At 33.9% G+C, this 18,525-nt stretch overlaps 2 protein-coding genes across 3 annotated transcripts; both read left to right on the top strand.

The window, feature by feature from the left end:
• The first annotated feature begins 9,794 nt into the window (after nucleotides 1-9,794).
• LOC111215587 (endoglucanase 11-like) lies at nucleotides 9,795-13,080 on the top strand. Its single transcript, XM_022719272.2, has 4 exons — nucleotides 9,795-10,143; nucleotides 10,458-10,871; nucleotides 10,982-11,236; nucleotides 12,263-13,080. Exons 1-4 carry the CDS (start codon nucleotides 9,913-9,915, stop codon nucleotides 12,929-12,931), a joined length of 1,569 nt encoding a protein of 522 aa, XP_022574993.2. The 5' UTR covers nucleotides 9,795-9,912; the 3' UTR covers nucleotides 12,932-13,080.
• A 441-nt stretch (nucleotides 13,081-13,521) lies between these two features.
• LOC111215586 lies at nucleotides 13,522-16,640 on the top strand. Of its 2 annotated transcripts, none has more exons than XM_022719269.2 (8): nucleotides 13,522-13,974; nucleotides 14,122-14,176; nucleotides 14,264-14,533; nucleotides 14,633-14,902; nucleotides 15,191-15,259; nucleotides 15,412-15,677; nucleotides 15,753-15,813; nucleotides 16,092-16,640. In XM_022719269.2, the coding sequence occupies exons 1-8, from the start codon at nucleotides 13,580-13,582 to the stop codon at nucleotides 16,407-16,409; spliced, it is 1,704 nt and encodes a 567-aa protein (XP_022574990.2). In that variant the 5' UTR covers nucleotides 13,522-13,579; the 3' UTR covers nucleotides 16,410-16,640. The 2 variants fall into 2 exon arrangements, with proteins under 2 accessions (XP_022574990.2, XP_048636705.1); XM_048780748.1 differs by having other exon boundaries at nucleotides 14,113-14,176.
• Nucleotides 16,641-18,525: the final 1,885 nt, after the last annotated feature.

Below are 18,525 nucleotides of genomic sequence, written 5' to 3'. Positions count from 1 at the left end.
ATAACTGAAAATTGGTTTTATTGGTTAACAAAATTATTACCGTGCGTATGCACGGGATATATACTAGTATATAATAATGCATAAGCTCCTAGTGTCAATAAGTGAAATTTGTGTATTATGGTTTTCAAAATCACGAGTATGGGTCTGTGAATCATGCGACTAATTTGAGTTGGTGTCGGTTCTCATGCTGAAGAAACTATGGACCAATGCTTATTTGATAATTATATAGGAAAAACTTACACGCCTTGGGATTGGGAGTTAACCTTGGGATTGGGAGTTAACCAAGGGCCAGTCCCAGGATCTAAGTCATCTCCCCACCTTAATGGTAGCAATATAACAATTTTGTTAATTGGTTTCTGCACGTTTGTTAAATGTGATAGTGAAGGTGGTAGGACCGTCGGTGGGAGATTATGAAATTTTGGAACGTCTAAAAAGATTCGATCTAGGAAAGTTCTTCTCTTTAGCTTTGCTTTGTACAAAGACTCTTTACATAAAGATCTGACAGGTCTGGTCATTAAGTTGTTTCTTAACTAAGAGATTAGGAAATGATTAGTACATTAAATGGAATATCATGCATTTATTAAAAGGCAGTATATTTTTTTATTTTAGTCACCAACTATTCTGCATGGATTCAAGCGAGTGGGTGAGAGAAAAGAAAGAAGTATAGAATTCCATTCATCGACTGGATCTTGATTTATCTCATCCTACCAACTTAACATCACCAACCTTAATTGAAGAGGTTTGAGCATTTAATTAAGACCATTAGTTTCGATAGGTGAAAAGACAAGGAGATGCCGCGAGGAAACAAGTAAGCAAAAGGAAGTTTGATCAATGTGGCCAATCACCATGGTAACAATCGACTTCATTTCGTGAACATCACGATCTTATAAATCTAGTGACTTAAATGTGAATGAACGTTGGAGATTATGTGCAAGGAAAGTTCAGGTATTTGATTGGCTTAACGTCACCAATCGAGCATTTTGTAGCACATATGTGAAACCCGTACACCATATTTTCTGAAAGGTGCAAAATATTTTCGAACTTAGAGACACGAGAATACTCAATCTCCCCTGAGAAGAAACACTACTCACCAAACCAGCTAACTAACCGTGCATGGTAAAAGGAAGTCGATGTATAATAAGTCTCGAATAACAAGTTAATTAATGTATCAAAGTATCTTTATACGATCGTAATGGAATAGTGTAGCTAGCTTCGTTGGAGACTTGGAGTTTGAGGTCGTCGGTGATGTGCTCGCGAAACTTCTGCCAAGAGGAGACACATGGCGCCCAACCATTTGATAATACTTGAGTTTTTTTGGAAGATGGAATGAAAATGTGGGACCTACCAACGACAGCATTATTAATTTCCGTAGATTTGGAGTTAATCGAGCAGGATTGCTTCCGGCGCGTTGCACGAACCCACACACCAAATGGCAAAAAATTGCTTACAACCTTACACCAGTGAAATTTTGCATTTTTCCTAATAAAAAACTATATAATAAATTAATAGAACAATAATATAGTATATTTAAATATTATTCTATTTTCTTTTAAATATAAATGATATTTGTTCTCTAAATATAAATATAGAAAATATAACTCTTAAGTTCTCCCTATCATAATAACATTTTCTACTCATAATAACAATAAAAATAAAAATAACTAGTTTTTTGAAAAAAGAATAACAATAGTTTTTAAAGGAAAAATACAATAGTTTATAGATGCTCTTATGTAAATTTATCCTCTAAATATAGATATATAAATATCAAATAGCGATATTTATTTTAGTAGAAGAAATAGAAATGACTTGCAATGTATTTTTTATTATATCATTTAGAATTAAAAATAACAATATATAAGTATATATATATATTCTTATGTAAGCATATAGATAAATCTTCCTATAATATTAACAGAAATCAAAGTTTAGTATGTCTTATTAACCCATGAGTTTGGATATCGTTTATTCAAAATAATCAAAACCTTGCAAGATTGTGAGTTGCTTTTAAATAGCAACTAGATTTCCACCCGCAAAACCGTGCGGGTATATACTTTCACATTTATATATATATATATATATATATATATATATATATATATTTGTTTTATATAATTATTATATATTTTTAATGTTACTCACATATTTAAATGTTGGGGTTTTTGCCAAAACTAACCCACAACTTGATTTTAATTCCAAACCTATACCCAAACTTGAATCAAATGCAAAACTAACCTAAAAGCCTAGTGAAATTACAGCTCAGCCCCTTGTGACCAAACAAAAAAACAGAAGCCATTTTTACGAATATAGCCCCAATAAATCGTCTGAGTCGTCTGAGATGTTGGAAGTCGTCTGGACGACTGAAGTGTAAGTCGTCTGGTACCAGTTTATTTTAAAAATAATTTATAAATCTTGTAAAAAAATATTTTGATGCATAAAAAATAAAAATCAAGTAATTATAAACAGTTTTAACTGATATAAATTAAGATATGATAAAATTGATTTGTTTTGAAGATATATGAGTGGAAGTAGTGAATCATGAAATACTTTGGTTTAGGAGTTTGGCAAACATATGTTGTAGTATTGTATGTATTGTTAGGGTTAGATTTTGGAAAACTAAAATGTTTTTTTCAAAAATTAGTTTTCACCTATATGTGTTTATTTCTGTGTATAGTAAACACTTTTCAAGTTTGATTTGGTTTTATGAAGTGTTTAATTAGATAATTAAGTTTAGGGGTTATGTTTAGGGTGTGGACGACTTATATTTCAGTCGTCTGTTGAATAATTTACCTGGACGACGTATATTTCAGTCGTCCAGACGACTTACTTGTAAGTCGTCTGGAAAGTCTTCTATTTTAGTTTCCCGCTAAAAATATTTAATTTCCCGCTAAAAATATTAAACTCTTCTGGACGATTTACATGTAAGTCGTCTGTTTTAATTTCTTCACCAGACGACTGAAATGTAAGTCGTCCAGGAAGTCGTCTGAGTCAAAAATATTTAATCTAATTGGATTTTTTGTCTCCCTATATAAAAAAAAATTTACACATTCTCTCTCCTCCTCTCAAATGGCTGCAACAAAAATGTAATGTTCATCATTCTAAAACTCTCCAACCTCTCTCTAATCTCTTTGACTTGAAAACACCAAACTTTATATGAATTTTTCAGTTTTGTCTCATGTATTTCTTACTAATCTATCTTTTTTGCAGGTTTTTAATCAAATGGTACTCATCTTCCACTAATTTAGAGGTAGATCTATTAATTTTAGATATGTATTTTTGTGTGTTCTATAAATGTAGATTTATCTAATCTTCCACTCATTTTTTCTATTTTTAAGTCATTTGAACGTTTTTGAATATGCAGGTTTTTCAGATCTGGATTTGATGTGCAGGTTTTTCAGATCTGGAAGACTTCTGGGACGACTTACCTGTTAGTCGTCTGGAAGTCGTCTGGAAGTCGTCTGGACTTCTTGGAAGTCTTCTGAAAAAGTCGTCTAGACTTCCAGGAAGTCGTCTGGACTTCCTGGAAGTCGTCTGGACTTCCAGGAAGTCGTCTGGACTTTCAGGAAGTCGTCTGGACTTCCAGGAAGTCGTCTGGACTTCCAGGAAGTCGTCTGGACTTCTAGGAAGTCGTCTGGATTTTTCTGAGCGTTTTGGTAAGTTCTTATGTCTGATTTTTCTTCATTTGGTAACTTCTTGTTGTATAAAGTTCTTACTTTTTACCCAAACTAAAACTCTCCAAACCCACTCTAATCTCTTTGACTTGAAAACACCAAACTTTATATGAATTTTTCAATTTTGTCTCATGTCTTTGTTACTAATCTATTTTTTTTTTGCAGGTTTTTAATTATTTGGTACTCATCTTCCACTAATTTAAAGGTAGATCTATTATTTTTAGATATGTATTTTTGTGTGTTCTGTAAAGGTAGATTTATCTAATCTTCCACTCATTTTTTCTGTTTTTAAGCCATTTGAACGTTTTTGAATATGCAGGTTTTTCAGATCTGGATTTAATATGCAGGTTTTTCAGATCTGGAAAACTTCTGGGACGACTTACTTGTTAGTCGTCTGGAAGTCATCTGGAAGTCGTTTGGAAGTCGTCTGGACTTCCTAAAATTCGTCTGGACTTCCTGTAAAGTCGTCTGGAAGTCGTCTGAACTTCCTAAAAGTCTTCTGGCGAACTTCCTGGAAGTCGTCTGGACTTCTTAGAAGTCGTCTGGACTTCTTAAAAGTTGTCTGGTCTTGTCTACTCAAGTGGAATCCAAGCTTGTCTTTGTAGATGAATGATCTATAATAGTTTTGTTTGTGATCTGTTTTATGAATTGCATGTATACTCTTTTAGTTGTGAATTTTTTGTAAAATCAGTAATAATGTTTTCCAAGATGTATTAAATGTGCTAACAATGTGTTTACACATTTACAAATCAATGAAATAATAGACTTCAGTAGCATTTTTCTTATCTTTGGATCTCTCATATGCAATAATAAACTCCAATGGCCTTTTTCTCATCTTAATAAACAAGAATGTTGGTAAGAGATGGAAACAAACAATAGTAACTAGTCAAACCATATCATATTTTTTATAAGTTTGCATTGAAAAACTTAGTCAAATTTAGTAAAACTAAGGGAGAGAACATATTTTTGTAAATATGAGTTTTACATATCTTGAAGTTACTTATCACTCTTAAAAATACAAGTTATTCAAAAACTAACGTAGAAGACTTAAAAACTAGTGGAGAAGACGCGGACGACTTCAATCTAAGTTGTCTAGACGACTAAACTATATGTCGTCTGGTCAACGCAGAGGTTATTTTTGCAATTGACTTTGAAATCTGTTATTTCGGACGACTGAAAGTTAAGTCGTCTACTATTGTTTGGTTAAAAAAAAACTCCAAAAAAGCTAGACGACTTACATTTCAGTCGTCAGAGGTTAGTTTTGCATTTGACTGGATTATTTCAGAAGTTTGACTTTTTGGACGACTTACATTTCAGTCGTCTAGTGAAAATTAAAATAATAATATTTTTTAAAAGTAGACGACTTACAGTTAAGTCGTCATAGGTTAGTTTTGCAATTGAAAAAAAAACTTCAAGATTTAATTATATACAGACGACTTATAATTCAGTCGTCCACGAGACGACTGAAATGTAAGTCGTCCAGGATTTACGAGGTTTGACCAGAATCTCGGAAAAAAAATCGTGGACGACTTACAATTAAGTCGTCTGGTGGACAACTGAATTATAAGTCGTCTGTGTATAATTAAATCTTGAAGTTTTTTTTTTCAATTGCAAAACTAACCTATGACTACTTAATTGTAAGTCGTTTACTTTAAAAAAAATATTATTATTTTAATTTTCGCCAGACGACTGAAATGTAAGTCGTCTGGGGAAGTCAAACTTCTGAAATTATCCAGTCAAATACAAAACTAACCTATGACGACTGAAATGTAAGTCGTCTAGGTTCTTTGGAATTTTTTTTGAAACCAAACAATAGTAGACGACTTAACTTTCAGTCGTCTCAGGTTACAGATTTCAAAGTCAATTGCAAAAATAACCTCTGCGTTGACCAGACGACTTCCAGGTAAGTCGTCTACAGCCAGACGACTGAAAGGTAAGTCGTCTACAGCCAGACGACTTCCCAAGTAAGTCGTCTGACGAACAGATCTGGAAAAAAACTCGATGTCATACCTTAAATTAGTGAGATAAGTTCCTTAGCATACATAAGGCTTCTCCAAGCACACAGAATCACAAACGGAAGTCACCCACCCATAATCGTTAGCTTCTATGACTCTATGAACCATAAAAATTTTAGAATCAAAATCTTGAGTTTTTTTAGCTCATTGTGGAGAGAAAGTGAGAGATATGTTGTGTTTAGTTCACAAGAATGGAAAAAGAAGAAGGGTAAATCGATTTTAGGAGCATTAAGAGCTTCAAATTGGTTGTTCATGGTGGTTGTGGTATTGATGATAATGGCAATCTTGTAATTACTTGAAGATGATGAGGGTGAGAGAGTAAAAATGTCATTTTCGAAAAAAAAAATAAAAAAAAAATTGATGGCATTTTCGTAAATTATATGAACTTGTGGGGTGAATAGGGCAAAACCAATTTTCAAAAAAAAGGAGGTTAGTTTTGTGTTTGACTTTAAATTATAGGTCAATTTTGTATAATTATACCAAATATAATAATTTTATAGTTTTCATGCTGTAAATTAAAATCATCACATATATATGTTGCTTATTATATATTTGTCTTATTGAATTTACGTTTGATTACTAAACTAAATTTTTTTAATGCATGAAACAACATATATGAAAACAATTTTGTATTTAATTTATTTATAATCATGATCCGTAATTCAAATCACTAGATCTTTTTAGTATTTTTTTAATGTTTATCAACTTTATATAATAAATTACTGTATATTAAAAAGCTTAAGATAAGTTAAATTTTTATACATGTATTATATAGTTTACTAATATTAACCCGTTCTACCAACATATTATATTTTTAGCATAAATATTTTATATTTATGAAAATAAAATATGTTAACTTATCAATTTAAAATAATTTTATTATATTTTGTTCAATATAACATTTTTATTTTAAAATGATAGATATTATTATAAAATTGATAAAATATGATATAATTTTATTCTTTTAGTAACATTTCATTACTAATTACAAAATTAGTTGAAAATATTTATATTCAATTTATGACAATTAAGATCTTATTATAATCTTTTTCAAGAGATTTGTTAGAATTTTAATTTTGTTTTTAAAATAAAAGATATTATGATTAAAGTAGTTAAAAATATTATGTATATTAGCATTAGTGATATACATTTAATATAAAATTTAAATGATAGTCCAAATAAAAATATCACTCATAAAAAAATCATGATTTTTTTTTATTAGAAAACAAATTTGAAAAAATTAAAATAAATACAAATATTTATTTCTAACAAAATCTTTAAAAATTATTAGTAAATGTATTTGTGAAATTAATTAATTTCATTTTATTTAAAATTTCATTTATAAACCAAAACTATATTCAATTTTAATTTCTAATTATATTTTATGATAATTTAAATTAAAACTAACTAATTTTTTAAAATAAATTTAAAAAGATTCTAAGAAGATTTTAAAAAGATTTTGTTAGAACATTTTAAATATATTCATTTGTATTTCAAATAAAAAGATAAAGATATCAAAAGATATAATAATAAACTTATGTAAAATATGATATTTTTTAGGAATGGTCCAAACTAAAAAAAATCACACATGAAAAGAAATCATGACTTCTGTTTTAATATATAAGATAACATCACACTTACACAAAAACACAATTACGAGTTAAATTGTTTTACACGATTTTACTTTTGTAAACATGTCATTCTTGAAATTATACAGTGCAATAAATATTTAATTCTACCGCAAAAAAAAAACAGTGGTTTCTCCCGTTTATTCTACTGGGAGAAAATCAATTCACTGTGAGTTTATTTGTTTTACTGCGAAAATTACTTCTCAAACAGCATAAAATATTCGAATTTCTCATTTTTAATGCAATTTCTTAGATGTCCCGAAAATATAAACTTCGTTTTATGATTGTCAATTATGCATATGAGTGATGTGTAGTAGTTTAATGATAAGCAAATAAACACATGTTCCCCGTTAACAATTTATGAAAACTTACGTCTCCATGCTTAGTGGCGCTAATCTGACTAATCACACCTTTTGTTTTCGTAAGTCAGATTATTTGACCAAGTTGTCGGTCGAGGCTTGAGGTTAACAAATGATGGGTCTACGTCAAAATGTCGGTGCTCGGGAAAAAAAAATAAACCGTTCAAACCGGTCATTATAGTAGTAAACTATGAAAAAATTGAGTGACTGCGAGATTTATGGTTGTAGGAACTTGCACACGTGTAGATGTCTCCTAGTGGTATACCCCCTCTCGGTTTTGTTAATTTTGGTGGGGAAACTACACTAAGATATCCAGCTCGATCATAAACATGATTGATTAATTTTGTCGACAAAATATATGACGTTATTATAAGTTTAAGATCCATCATATTTTCTTTACATATTTAAAAGTTTTCATATTAATATTCGTAGATACAGGGATAGAAGCTGGGTTGAAACATACTACAATTGGTCCACATCATAGTTTTTAATAGTATCTCAGATGTGATAATTGAAAATAATGTTGTGTGATTGGCTTGAGTCGTTTTATTGCAGTCCCTGTACGTGGTGTTTTTGGAAAACTACTCAAACCTTTGTATATCAAGAATTAAAAATTTATTAATGTGATCTTTCCGTTAGTGAACATCGCCTAATTCTTTAAGTTTTTGTGTTATTCCAATTCTTCAAGTCCTGTCTTATTTCATGATTTGATGAATGCGGTTGACATATGAAAGAGTAGGTAAGGGTATAGTGAAGTACACTGGTGAAATGTAGAGCATTGAAAAAATAATAGTGACTCGTGGAAACAAGAGTAATAATACTATTTTCTAGTATACATTTGGAAATTCTCAGTCAAAATTATGTTATATGAATGGGATAATTTTAGAATGATATCCCTTGCACAGCAGCGGCCTACACAGTCCGGGAAAAGATCCTATACCTGAAAACCAAATTGTACGATTTTTCAAAATTTCTTTTTTTCTTAAGTAGAGGTTATTGGTTGTTGCATTTTAATGGATTTGAAAATCCGAACTAAATCTAGTGTTATTGGTTCTGTGATTTTCAAATCTGTATTAAAATCAGGTGTTATTGGTTTAATGATTCATAAATTCTATATCAAATCAAGTATTATTCAATCGTACGGATTTACTAATATATTTGATTTTATAATGGATTTGAATGAATTTGTTTAGATTTTTTAGTTAAAAATACAAAGACTTAAATCCGAGGGAAAACCTCCGGATTTGTATATTTTACTTAGATTTATAAATACTATATGGATTTCTAAATCAATCAAAATATATAAACCGATAATACATCCTAGTATCACAGATTCCCAATTAAGTTGTAATAATTACTCTACTAATTAATTGGACCGTTTCATGGAGACCTGTAATCATTACAATTAGGCAAAGTATCTAACGGAGACACGGAGTCCATACAGCCTCTAACTGTTACACTTTCTGGTTCTTCAACTGACTCCTCTTCTTTACTTTTTTTTTAAATCTCCACAAGATCGCTAATTAAGAAATTATTATATTTCATCCCTTTACATTTTTTTTGTCAACCTATTCATCCCTTTACTTAAAATCACATATATTAAGAATATATATATATATATATATATTACAATATAAAATATATATATTAACTACAATTCAGTCAATCATGAAAATTATAACTAACTATACATTATCCAACAAGTGTAAAAAAATCATAAATGTAAGAAAATAACTTATCTTTTAAAACAAAATACTTCAAAAAACAATTTATTATGAAATAGGAGTAATTACTTTTGAAAATGAGTAACAGTCTTAGGAATGTCTATGTTTTTGAATTTCTAAAAGTACCACAAAATAGTATGTTACTACTTACTAGTGTTCATATGCACTTTTTGTTCGTTAAAGTGTTAATATGCAATAATAATTCGTCGAGATTTGCACAAGGAAAGCAATAACTAGCTGCATAAATTACGCACATAAAGCCCGTTATCACTATGTTGAAAAAGCAAAAGTGTCATCTCATATATGTTGAAAAATTTCATATTTAACAAATAAAAAGTTACGATAAAAAAAAAGTCACGCCATCTCTCTCTCCTCCACAACTCCACACTGCTTTCAAATACCCCCTGTGAAGAGCAGAGAGAGAGAGACTAGTGAGAGAGTCCATCGCATTCTCTCTCTCTCCTTTCATTCCCAAATAGAGACTTCTAGAGAGAGAGAGATTCACAAAAATAACTGTAATGGAGATTCACCGACACAGCCGATGGCATTTTCTCCTTTTGATAACTATCTCCTCCGCCATATCGTTGATCGGTGTTTCTTCAGAGACAGAGGTTGGAGGGTTCGACTATGGTGAAGCATTGTCTAAGAGCTTACTCTACTTCGAAGCTCAAAGATCAGGTCGACTTCCGTACAACCAGCGCGTGACGTGGCGTGATCACTCCGGTCTCACCGACGGTCTAGAGCAAGGGGTTAGCTTCTGTTACAAACTCAAGTTATTAAATGTTGTCTTTTCTTTTAAAATTCAAACTTAATTTACCTTACTATCATTAGTTTTGAAAAGACTTGAGAAGAAAAAAAACTATTGTACGTTAATACTTAATATAGTAATAAGCTAGTTAATATTATGATTTATCGTTCATTTACTCTGTGACGTGACGTTTAAGTTTTTAATTATAATTACTGTTTAATTAAACAAAATGTATTTTTCTTAAAGGTAAGTATTGAAATATTGTTGATTTTAAAATTTTTATACTTGTACCAAAATTTAATCTTGGTTATAAAGGTGGATTTAGTGGGAGGATATCATGACGCCGGAGACCATGTTAAATTTGGACTTCCGATGGCTTTCACGGTGACAATGCTGTCTTGGAGTGTAATAGAGTACGGTGACTCACTCGCTTCCACCGGCGAGCTATCTCACGCGCTTGAAGCCATCAAATGGGGAACCGATTACTTCATCAAAGCTCACACAAGCCCAAATGTTCTATGGGCCGAAGTAGGCGACGGTGACACTGACCACTACTGTTGGCAGAGACCGGAGGACATGACGACTTCACGGCGAGCTTTCAAGATCGACGAGAATAATCCTGGATCAGATCTGGCCGGAGAAACAGCCGCGGCTATGGCTGCAGCTTCGATCGTATTCCGCACAACCAATCCACATTACTCTCACCTTCTCCTGCACCATGCCCAACAAGTACATACACATTTTTAATTTTATTTAATGTTTTAAAATGTTACAGTTGCAACCGACATTTTTATTTATTTCGGGGTTAGAGATTTGATGTAGTTATGGTTTTGGTGTAGTTGTTTGAGTTTGGAGACAAGTACAGAGGCAAATATGATGAGAGTCTACGTGTTGTAAAAAGTTATTATGCCTCGGTGAGTGGTTACATGGACGAGCTTTTATGGGGTGCCACATGGCTCTATCGAGCCACCGACAATGATCACTATATGAGTTATGTGGTTGACATGGCGCACCAACTCGGTGGCCTTTCTTGGGCCATGTCTGAGTTCAGCTGGGACGTCAAGTTCGCTGGTGTTCAACTTCTCGCCTCCATGGTTAGTATTTTATTACTCATTGATCCATTTATTATTATTATGTTTCAATCAATAACAAGATTTCTAATTATAGCATTACGAACTAGCAATACAAGTTCAAGAGTTTGAACTTGATTAGATGAGTATTTGTTGGACAGTAGGACTAATATTTTTTATTGCATCATTTAAACAAATAAACGGCCCAACTTGAAAGTTAAATTATAATCCTCTTATTGCGTTAAGTGAAAGGATTAGTATCAACCTTTAACTTCCCCACGTTTAATTAGGTTATAACACAAGCAAGGTATCCCCACCACAACAATTCACATACTTTCTCTTTGAATGCAACACAATGAATACTTAAAAATTTTAGAATATTAACAATTTCTTTTATGAAAAGTTAGTTATAGGCAGAAACAGAACTAAAAGTCACGTGCTTCTGTTCCTCTAACCGGGTACGTGTCCCTTAAATGGTTCTGTTATACGGCACGTGATTCCAAACCTACTTGCTAAAGCATATGCGTAAATAGTCAACAATGTTTACTCGAGTTTTGTGCTATTACACAATTAATAATTTAGAGATAATTAGGGAAATTCTTTGTGTTATTGCACACAAAACATACTAATATTTCTTTTGATAAAAATAAGATTTAGACTTTAAAGATAAAATTATTTTAGTATGTTTGTTAAATTTTGTATTACTGTAAGTTCCCTAATTTTGCAGTTCTCTCGATTTTACTAGAACTTAGGGCCGATCCGGAGCATAGATAAGATAATCAACCGTTTAGGGTATCATGATTTTAACTGATAATTTTAGTTGTATGTATGGCATCATAAAGTTTTACATAATAATAAGGACATAAAATTTTAAGTGAGTTTGGAGCATCAAGAAAATTTTGAAAATGTTGGACCGGCACTGCTAGAACCACAATTTAGGGCAAAGTATTCATTTCTCTTTTACCAGAATTACATGACTAATTGGAGCATTGATGTTATATTTTCTTAATAAATATTTTGGTTAATGGTTTTGTTCCTTTTTTTTTCCAGTTGATAAAAGAAGACAAACACAAGCAACATTCTGAAGTCCTACAACAGTACAAATCAAAGGCCGATCATTACCTATGCTCAATTCTCAACAAGAACATCAACGGCACAAATGTCCAACGAACACCAGGCGGTTTACTCTACGTCCGGCAATGGAACAACATGCAATACGTTTCTACCGCATCTTTCCTCCTAACAGTGTATTCCGACCACCTCCGTAAATCAAACTCCGATCTCGAATGCCACGAAGGAACTGTTACTCCTGATGAGATGCTCGTGTTTGCCAAGTCGCAAATAGACTACATTTTAGGATCAAACCCGATGAAAACAAGTTACCTAGTCGGATACGGTCCAAAATATCCGACTAGGGTTCATCATAGAGGTGCATCGATCGCTTCTTATAAAGATTACAAAGGGTTCATTGGATGCACTCAAGGGTATGATTATTGGTACGGACGGTCCGAGCCTAATCCAAGTGTTTTAGTTGGGGCTTTGGTCGGAGGACCGGATGACCGAGATAATTTTTTTGACCGGAGGGATAATTACGTTCAAACCGAGGCTTGTACGTACAATACTGCCCCTTTGGTCGGTGTGTTTGCGAGACTTATAGAGATTGAGGAGCAGAAACTTGAAGAAGAAGATGTTCGCCTGGTTGCAACTTATAGGAAATAGAGTTATTATAAAATGAAAAGAAAGTGTGGTTTTATTTGCACCCATATATATATATTTATATTCTCGGGGTTTTTCTTCTCAACAATTTTCATTGAGTGAAAGTGTGTATATATATATGAATTATCAATATAAACTCTCTTTTTTTGTTTGTTGCTCAACTTTTTACTGTTTATATACACAACTACAACACACCTCTTGCTTCTTAGTTCTAAAGGTTTAATTAGGGACACATTTTTGAGGCAATTGCTTAAGTACCGTATTGCAATAAAACCACTGTAAAAAATGATTCCCCTATGATCAACAAGAAGATACACATGTTTCTTGTTCAAGTTTCAACGAGCCATCTTGCTTTTTTCACAAGATCTAGAAGTCAATGGGATGAATCAACGATTTTTATTTTATTTTAAGGTCCATATATACTTATATATGAATTTTGTATTGTGTGAAACTTTTTTTGGTTTAAAATTAAGTTCCCTCAATCACTCACTCGTAGGAATACCATTAAAATCACACACACTCGTATTAAATTAAATATGAAATGTTAATATAGACTAAAGTTGTTCAGTCAATCTTATACGACGTCGTTTTACACAGCACTATAAAACAATCCCCGCCCAAATTTACAACGAACACCTTTCGCCGCCGACGATGACTGATCGGGCGAGACGGATCTGCGACGAACTCCGAGTTTGCAGAGAAGAAGCGATCTTCTACCTCGAAGGATTCGATTGGGACTTGGACGCAGCGATGGAGGCTTGCCGCAGCAAAACCTTGGACTTGCCGTCTCTCACTGTTGAACCTCCGCCGGAGAAAGAGAAATCATCTCCGAAAGTTCAATCGCCACTTCCATCGACGACGACCGGTTCGCAATCGAGAAACGAACTTATCGTACAGTTCATCAATTTCGCCGTTGGATCGGATGTACAAGACGCGACCTCGTACCTCGAGCGCAACGATTGGGATTTAGATCGAGCCGTCTTGCAGTTCTGCGACGAGCGCCGTCCAACGCCTTCTCAGAGGAAGCTGAATCGGAAGCTTGGGCGGTTAGTGGAGTTGAGTCGGCAATTTCTTGATTTTAGGGTTTTAGTGTTTCTTTGTTTGTCGTTTTCTTGATTTTAGGGTTTAGTGTTATTGTTTGTTGATGGAGAATGATAAAGTCGTTTTCTTGATCTTGAACAAAGTCTCTGCAGTGAAGAAGAACAAGTCCCTAAAGCTATACCTCCAATGGTGTCATCTCACATGAAGGTATCCTTAAAGCTTGTTGTTCTATTTATGTTTTGATGGTCTCTCTTTGAGTTGGCCTTCTCATTTACATATGCTTTGTTCATTCAGGTTCAAGAAAGTACAAGTCTTGTTCAAGATAGGGAAGACAAGCTTTCCCCCGTCAAGGAATCTGCTGAGGGGACGCTGTCAAGTGTGAGTTCGAGTCAGCTGACGAATACGCCTGAAGAGCAACTGTCTCAGTGGAAAGAGGAAGGTATCAAATCATTCTTCAAAGTGGCTATTAAAGCGTCTCGAGAAGCTGCGATCGCTTGCCTCAGTCATTGCAAGTGGAATCAAGAGGACGCCATCAGTTATTTCTTTGGAGATTACACAGAAGCTGTATGTGACCTTCTGACTTGCTTGTGTTTTCTTGATGGTCTCTCTTTGAATTTCCCTGCTCAGTGTTGATGTATGTACTGCTTCCATTTGTTCTTTCAGATTCAAGATAGTACAAGTCCCGTTAAGGAATCTGCTGTGGCTGTGCCGTCAAGTATGAGTTCGAGTCAGCTGATGAGTTGGCCTGAAGAGCAACTGTCTCGACTGAAAGAAAAAATTATCAAATCATTCCGCGATGTGGTTATGGTAGCGTCTCGAGAAGACGCAGAAGCTTGCCTCGATTACGGCGAGTGGAATCAAGAAGACGCCATCAGTTATTTCTATGGAGATTACGCAGAAGCTAATCCTGAAATTGCGCGGTCTCAGGCAGATGTATGCAACCTTCTGTTCCTCTGCACTTTTTACTATGGTCCTGCTTGTTTTATCGAGTTCTGTATGCTAAAAGCTTTAACCTCAAACCAGAACCTGACATTGCGAATCATAGATACATAAGACAAGAGGAGTTATAATTGTATGATTGTCTTGATGATCTTTCTTTGGATTGACTGGTCTTCTCTGTTTTCATACGATAGTTTTTAGAAGAACAGAGCTCAATGTTGTTGGGACACTGCTTGCTTGCTTGCACTTCTCCATTTTACATTCTGAATATTTGTGTTGAAGGGTAAGGCTGTTGACGAAGAAGCTGGTGGAGGATATTTCTCTAAAGCTAAAGCTAAAGCTCATGTGAAGGTAGTTTGTTGTGTATGATAGAAGCTCAGCTCAAAACATAACGTAGGAATGAAGAATGGCAATCTTTTATCTAGTAGCCCTTCTCTGTGTTTTCGTAAAAAAAAAGGAAATGTTGATGTGTACACTGCTTGCATTTCTTCATCCGGCTTCAGGAAATTTCAAGTCCTAAACAAACTAGGGAAGATTCACGTACGAGTGAGCAACCTTCTCGATGGAAAGATGAACTCATCAATTCATTCGTCGAACTGGCTGATGGAGTAGTTACACGAGACGTTGCAACCGTTTACCTTACACTGAGCAATTGGAATGTAGAGAAAGCCTTCTCCTGTCTATTGGAAGAGACATCGCAGGTTCAGGCTTCACATGGTTCCCCAAACAAAAATTACTTGGAAGAAGACGAGACTGGGAGCTCTTCTAGGTAAAACAGTAAATGTTGGTTTCTAAAGTATGATTAGTATGAATCAGCTTAACTTACATATCTAAACTTGCGCAGTTCCAGTAATGCTGACTCGACCGATACAGGAAACGCCACCGTAGCATCGTCTCTAGCGGATGTATGTAACTGTCTGTACCTCTGCACTTTCTTACTATGGTCTTGCTTGCTTTCTCAAATTGTGCATGTTAATAGCTTTTAAGCTCGAAACAGAATTTGCCGTTGTGGATTTTAGTTACATAAGGTGTTAATATTCTGTAACTCTTGATGGTGTTTTCTGTGGATTAACCTTCTCTGTTTTCTTAGGATAGCTTAAAAGTAAGGGAACTCAATGTTGTTTTGCGTTTCTCCCTTTTTGCCTTCTGAGATTTGTGTTTTGTCTTCTCGTTATATGAGCAGGAAAATGTAAAGGATGAGGATGTTGAAGAAGAGTTATCCCCAGCTCCTATTACTACTACTACTACTACTAGTACAGTAGAACTAGAAATCATTTTGGACGATGGTGAATCTGGGGTACAGGTATGGATTATTTTTAGATCAGACCAAACCGTCAGAGACATCCGCAACAGGATTGCCTGGTTTAGACCAGAAGACAAGAGAGACTACTACTTAAAGTCTGATACCGGAGTAGAGTACAGGGATTTGGATACAACAGTACACAGCATTACCTCTGGTTCTCGTGGCTCTACAATTCTCCACCAGATGTACTCCACTTAGCTTTTGGTTTGGTACAGTTTCCATCGATTGATGAAACACGCACAGCTATAGAGAGATGTATATGACTTCTAAAGGATTCTTTCCTTGTATAAAAAGGGAAAAAGTAGAACAGAGCAGTTTCATACTTGTTCTGAGATAGGAACTTAATAAGGAGAGAGGTCTTAGTATAGCTTTGATTCTGTACAGTTACTACTTACTACTATTGATGAAACATAGAGAGAATTGAAACAACCGTTGTGTCTCCTCCGTTCTTGTGTGGTTGGTGTATTCTTGTTTTGATTCTCCATTTCGTTTACGGTTAAAATACTCTTTTTTTCTGTACTCGCGTTGTTCATTGTCATCAACCCATATCAGTGACAAATCTTTGGAACAGAGATGTATTGACATCCCATTCTGCTGTTTCTGGTTCGTATACAAATAATATGAATACATATAACAGAAACTTTATTGCCTAAGAGCATAACCAAAAAAAACAAGGAACTGCTTTGTTACTAGACCATAAATGGCTCGACAAAGATTCCAATATTAAGTGAGAAAACCTAAACAATACAACTTGAGGAGCCACTTTGGCTTGTATGAAGCAATCACTTGACCTAATGCCATCTCCAAACAACAATCCAGGAGCATATCCTATAGCCACTGCTATCCAGTTCAACACCTCTCCTTCTTCCTCTTCTATCGCATCTTGGAGTCTTTTGAGTCTTGACAACTCGGTTTAGTAAACCAAACCGAGAGCTGGAGGTTTTCTTTCTTTTCTGCAAGGGTTTTAATTTTCCTTTTATTAATATAGAGATAATCCTCATCGTTAGTTGATAAGCTTAGGTCGTTATAGGAATCTACCATGTAAAAGATACCTTCTATTGAATATTATCAAGAGGTTTTAAGTTCAGCTTCCTCCAACCGATTTTTTTTTTCACATTCAACGTTATACAAATTCCATTCAATGGCTCCAAGGCGAACAAACCAAGCTGCAACGGATCAACCAACGAATGAGTGGGAGGAGTTGAGGAAAACTCTGCTTGCGATGCAAGAAAACATTCAAGCTACAATCCATAACTCGATGCGTGAGCTCGCCGAATCAGTGTATCTCCAGCAACGTGATCGTAGGAGACAACCTTCCGAGGATGGAACGACCGAAGCGGATGATACCCCGTCCGCAGAAGAAGTACAACATCGGGGTAATAGGTTTGATCGTACTAATATGTTCCCAAGGCTACAAAACTTGCGCCAAGGATCTCGATCCGTAGACGATTACGCGGAGGAATTTTCTTTGCTCCTTTCTAAGGAGATCTTAGACATTGAGGTGCAATTGGTGTCGCGGTTTATAGGAGGCTTACGACCTCAACTGCGGAATGCAATGTCACAGTTTTATCCTTTGACAGTTGCGGAGGCTCATCGTCGTGCGGTTGCGGTGGTTCCAGAAGATGCATCCTCTCAAGTGGATGTACGTAGACTTGTGTCCCTCTGCACTTTCTTAATATGGTATTGCTTGTTTTTTAAGCTCAAACATAATCTTCCTTTGTGGAGCTTAGTTACATACATTTCTAATATTCTTTATCTCATACATTTCTAATATTCTTTATCTCTTGATGGTCTTTTTTTTTTTAAATTTATTTTATGGTCTTTTTTTTGGATTAACCGTCTACTAGATTCGGACCCGCCCTCAAAGGGCGGGTATATATATTTAGAAATTTAATTTCATATTTATGTTTTTCTTTGAAATCATATTTATGTTTTTCTTTGTAATCATATATGTGTATAAATCTTGATCAAAGTCTATTTTATAAAATAATAGAAATTTAAAAAATTGACCCGACATACACTCGGTTCTTTGTAATAATATGCATGTATGCCCGTTTTTTTGTAATCATATGCCCGTATGCCCGTGCGCTTTTAAAGTGTGGATTTATTTCCAAAACAAATCAAATTTATTTGATATATATTTATATTTTTTATTATTATTTATATTTAAATGCTACAAAAAAGTATTATAATTGTGCAGATTATAATATTTTGACATTTTGACAGGAATAATTTTGATGATGAAATATGTAATTTGGTTTTAATAAAATCATGATATTTTACATTTTTAGCATTTTGAATTATTAATATAATT

This window comes from Brassica napus, chromosome A5, assembly GCF_020379485.1.
Source record: "Brassica napus cultivar Da-Ae chromosome A5, Da-Ae, whole genome shotgun sequence".
NCBI lineage: Eukaryota > Viridiplantae > Streptophyta > Magnoliopsida > Brassicales > Brassicaceae > Brassica > Brassica napus.
The sequence above is the reverse complement of the archived record's forward strand: the minus strand, read 5'-3'. Positions and strand labels throughout refer to the sequence as shown.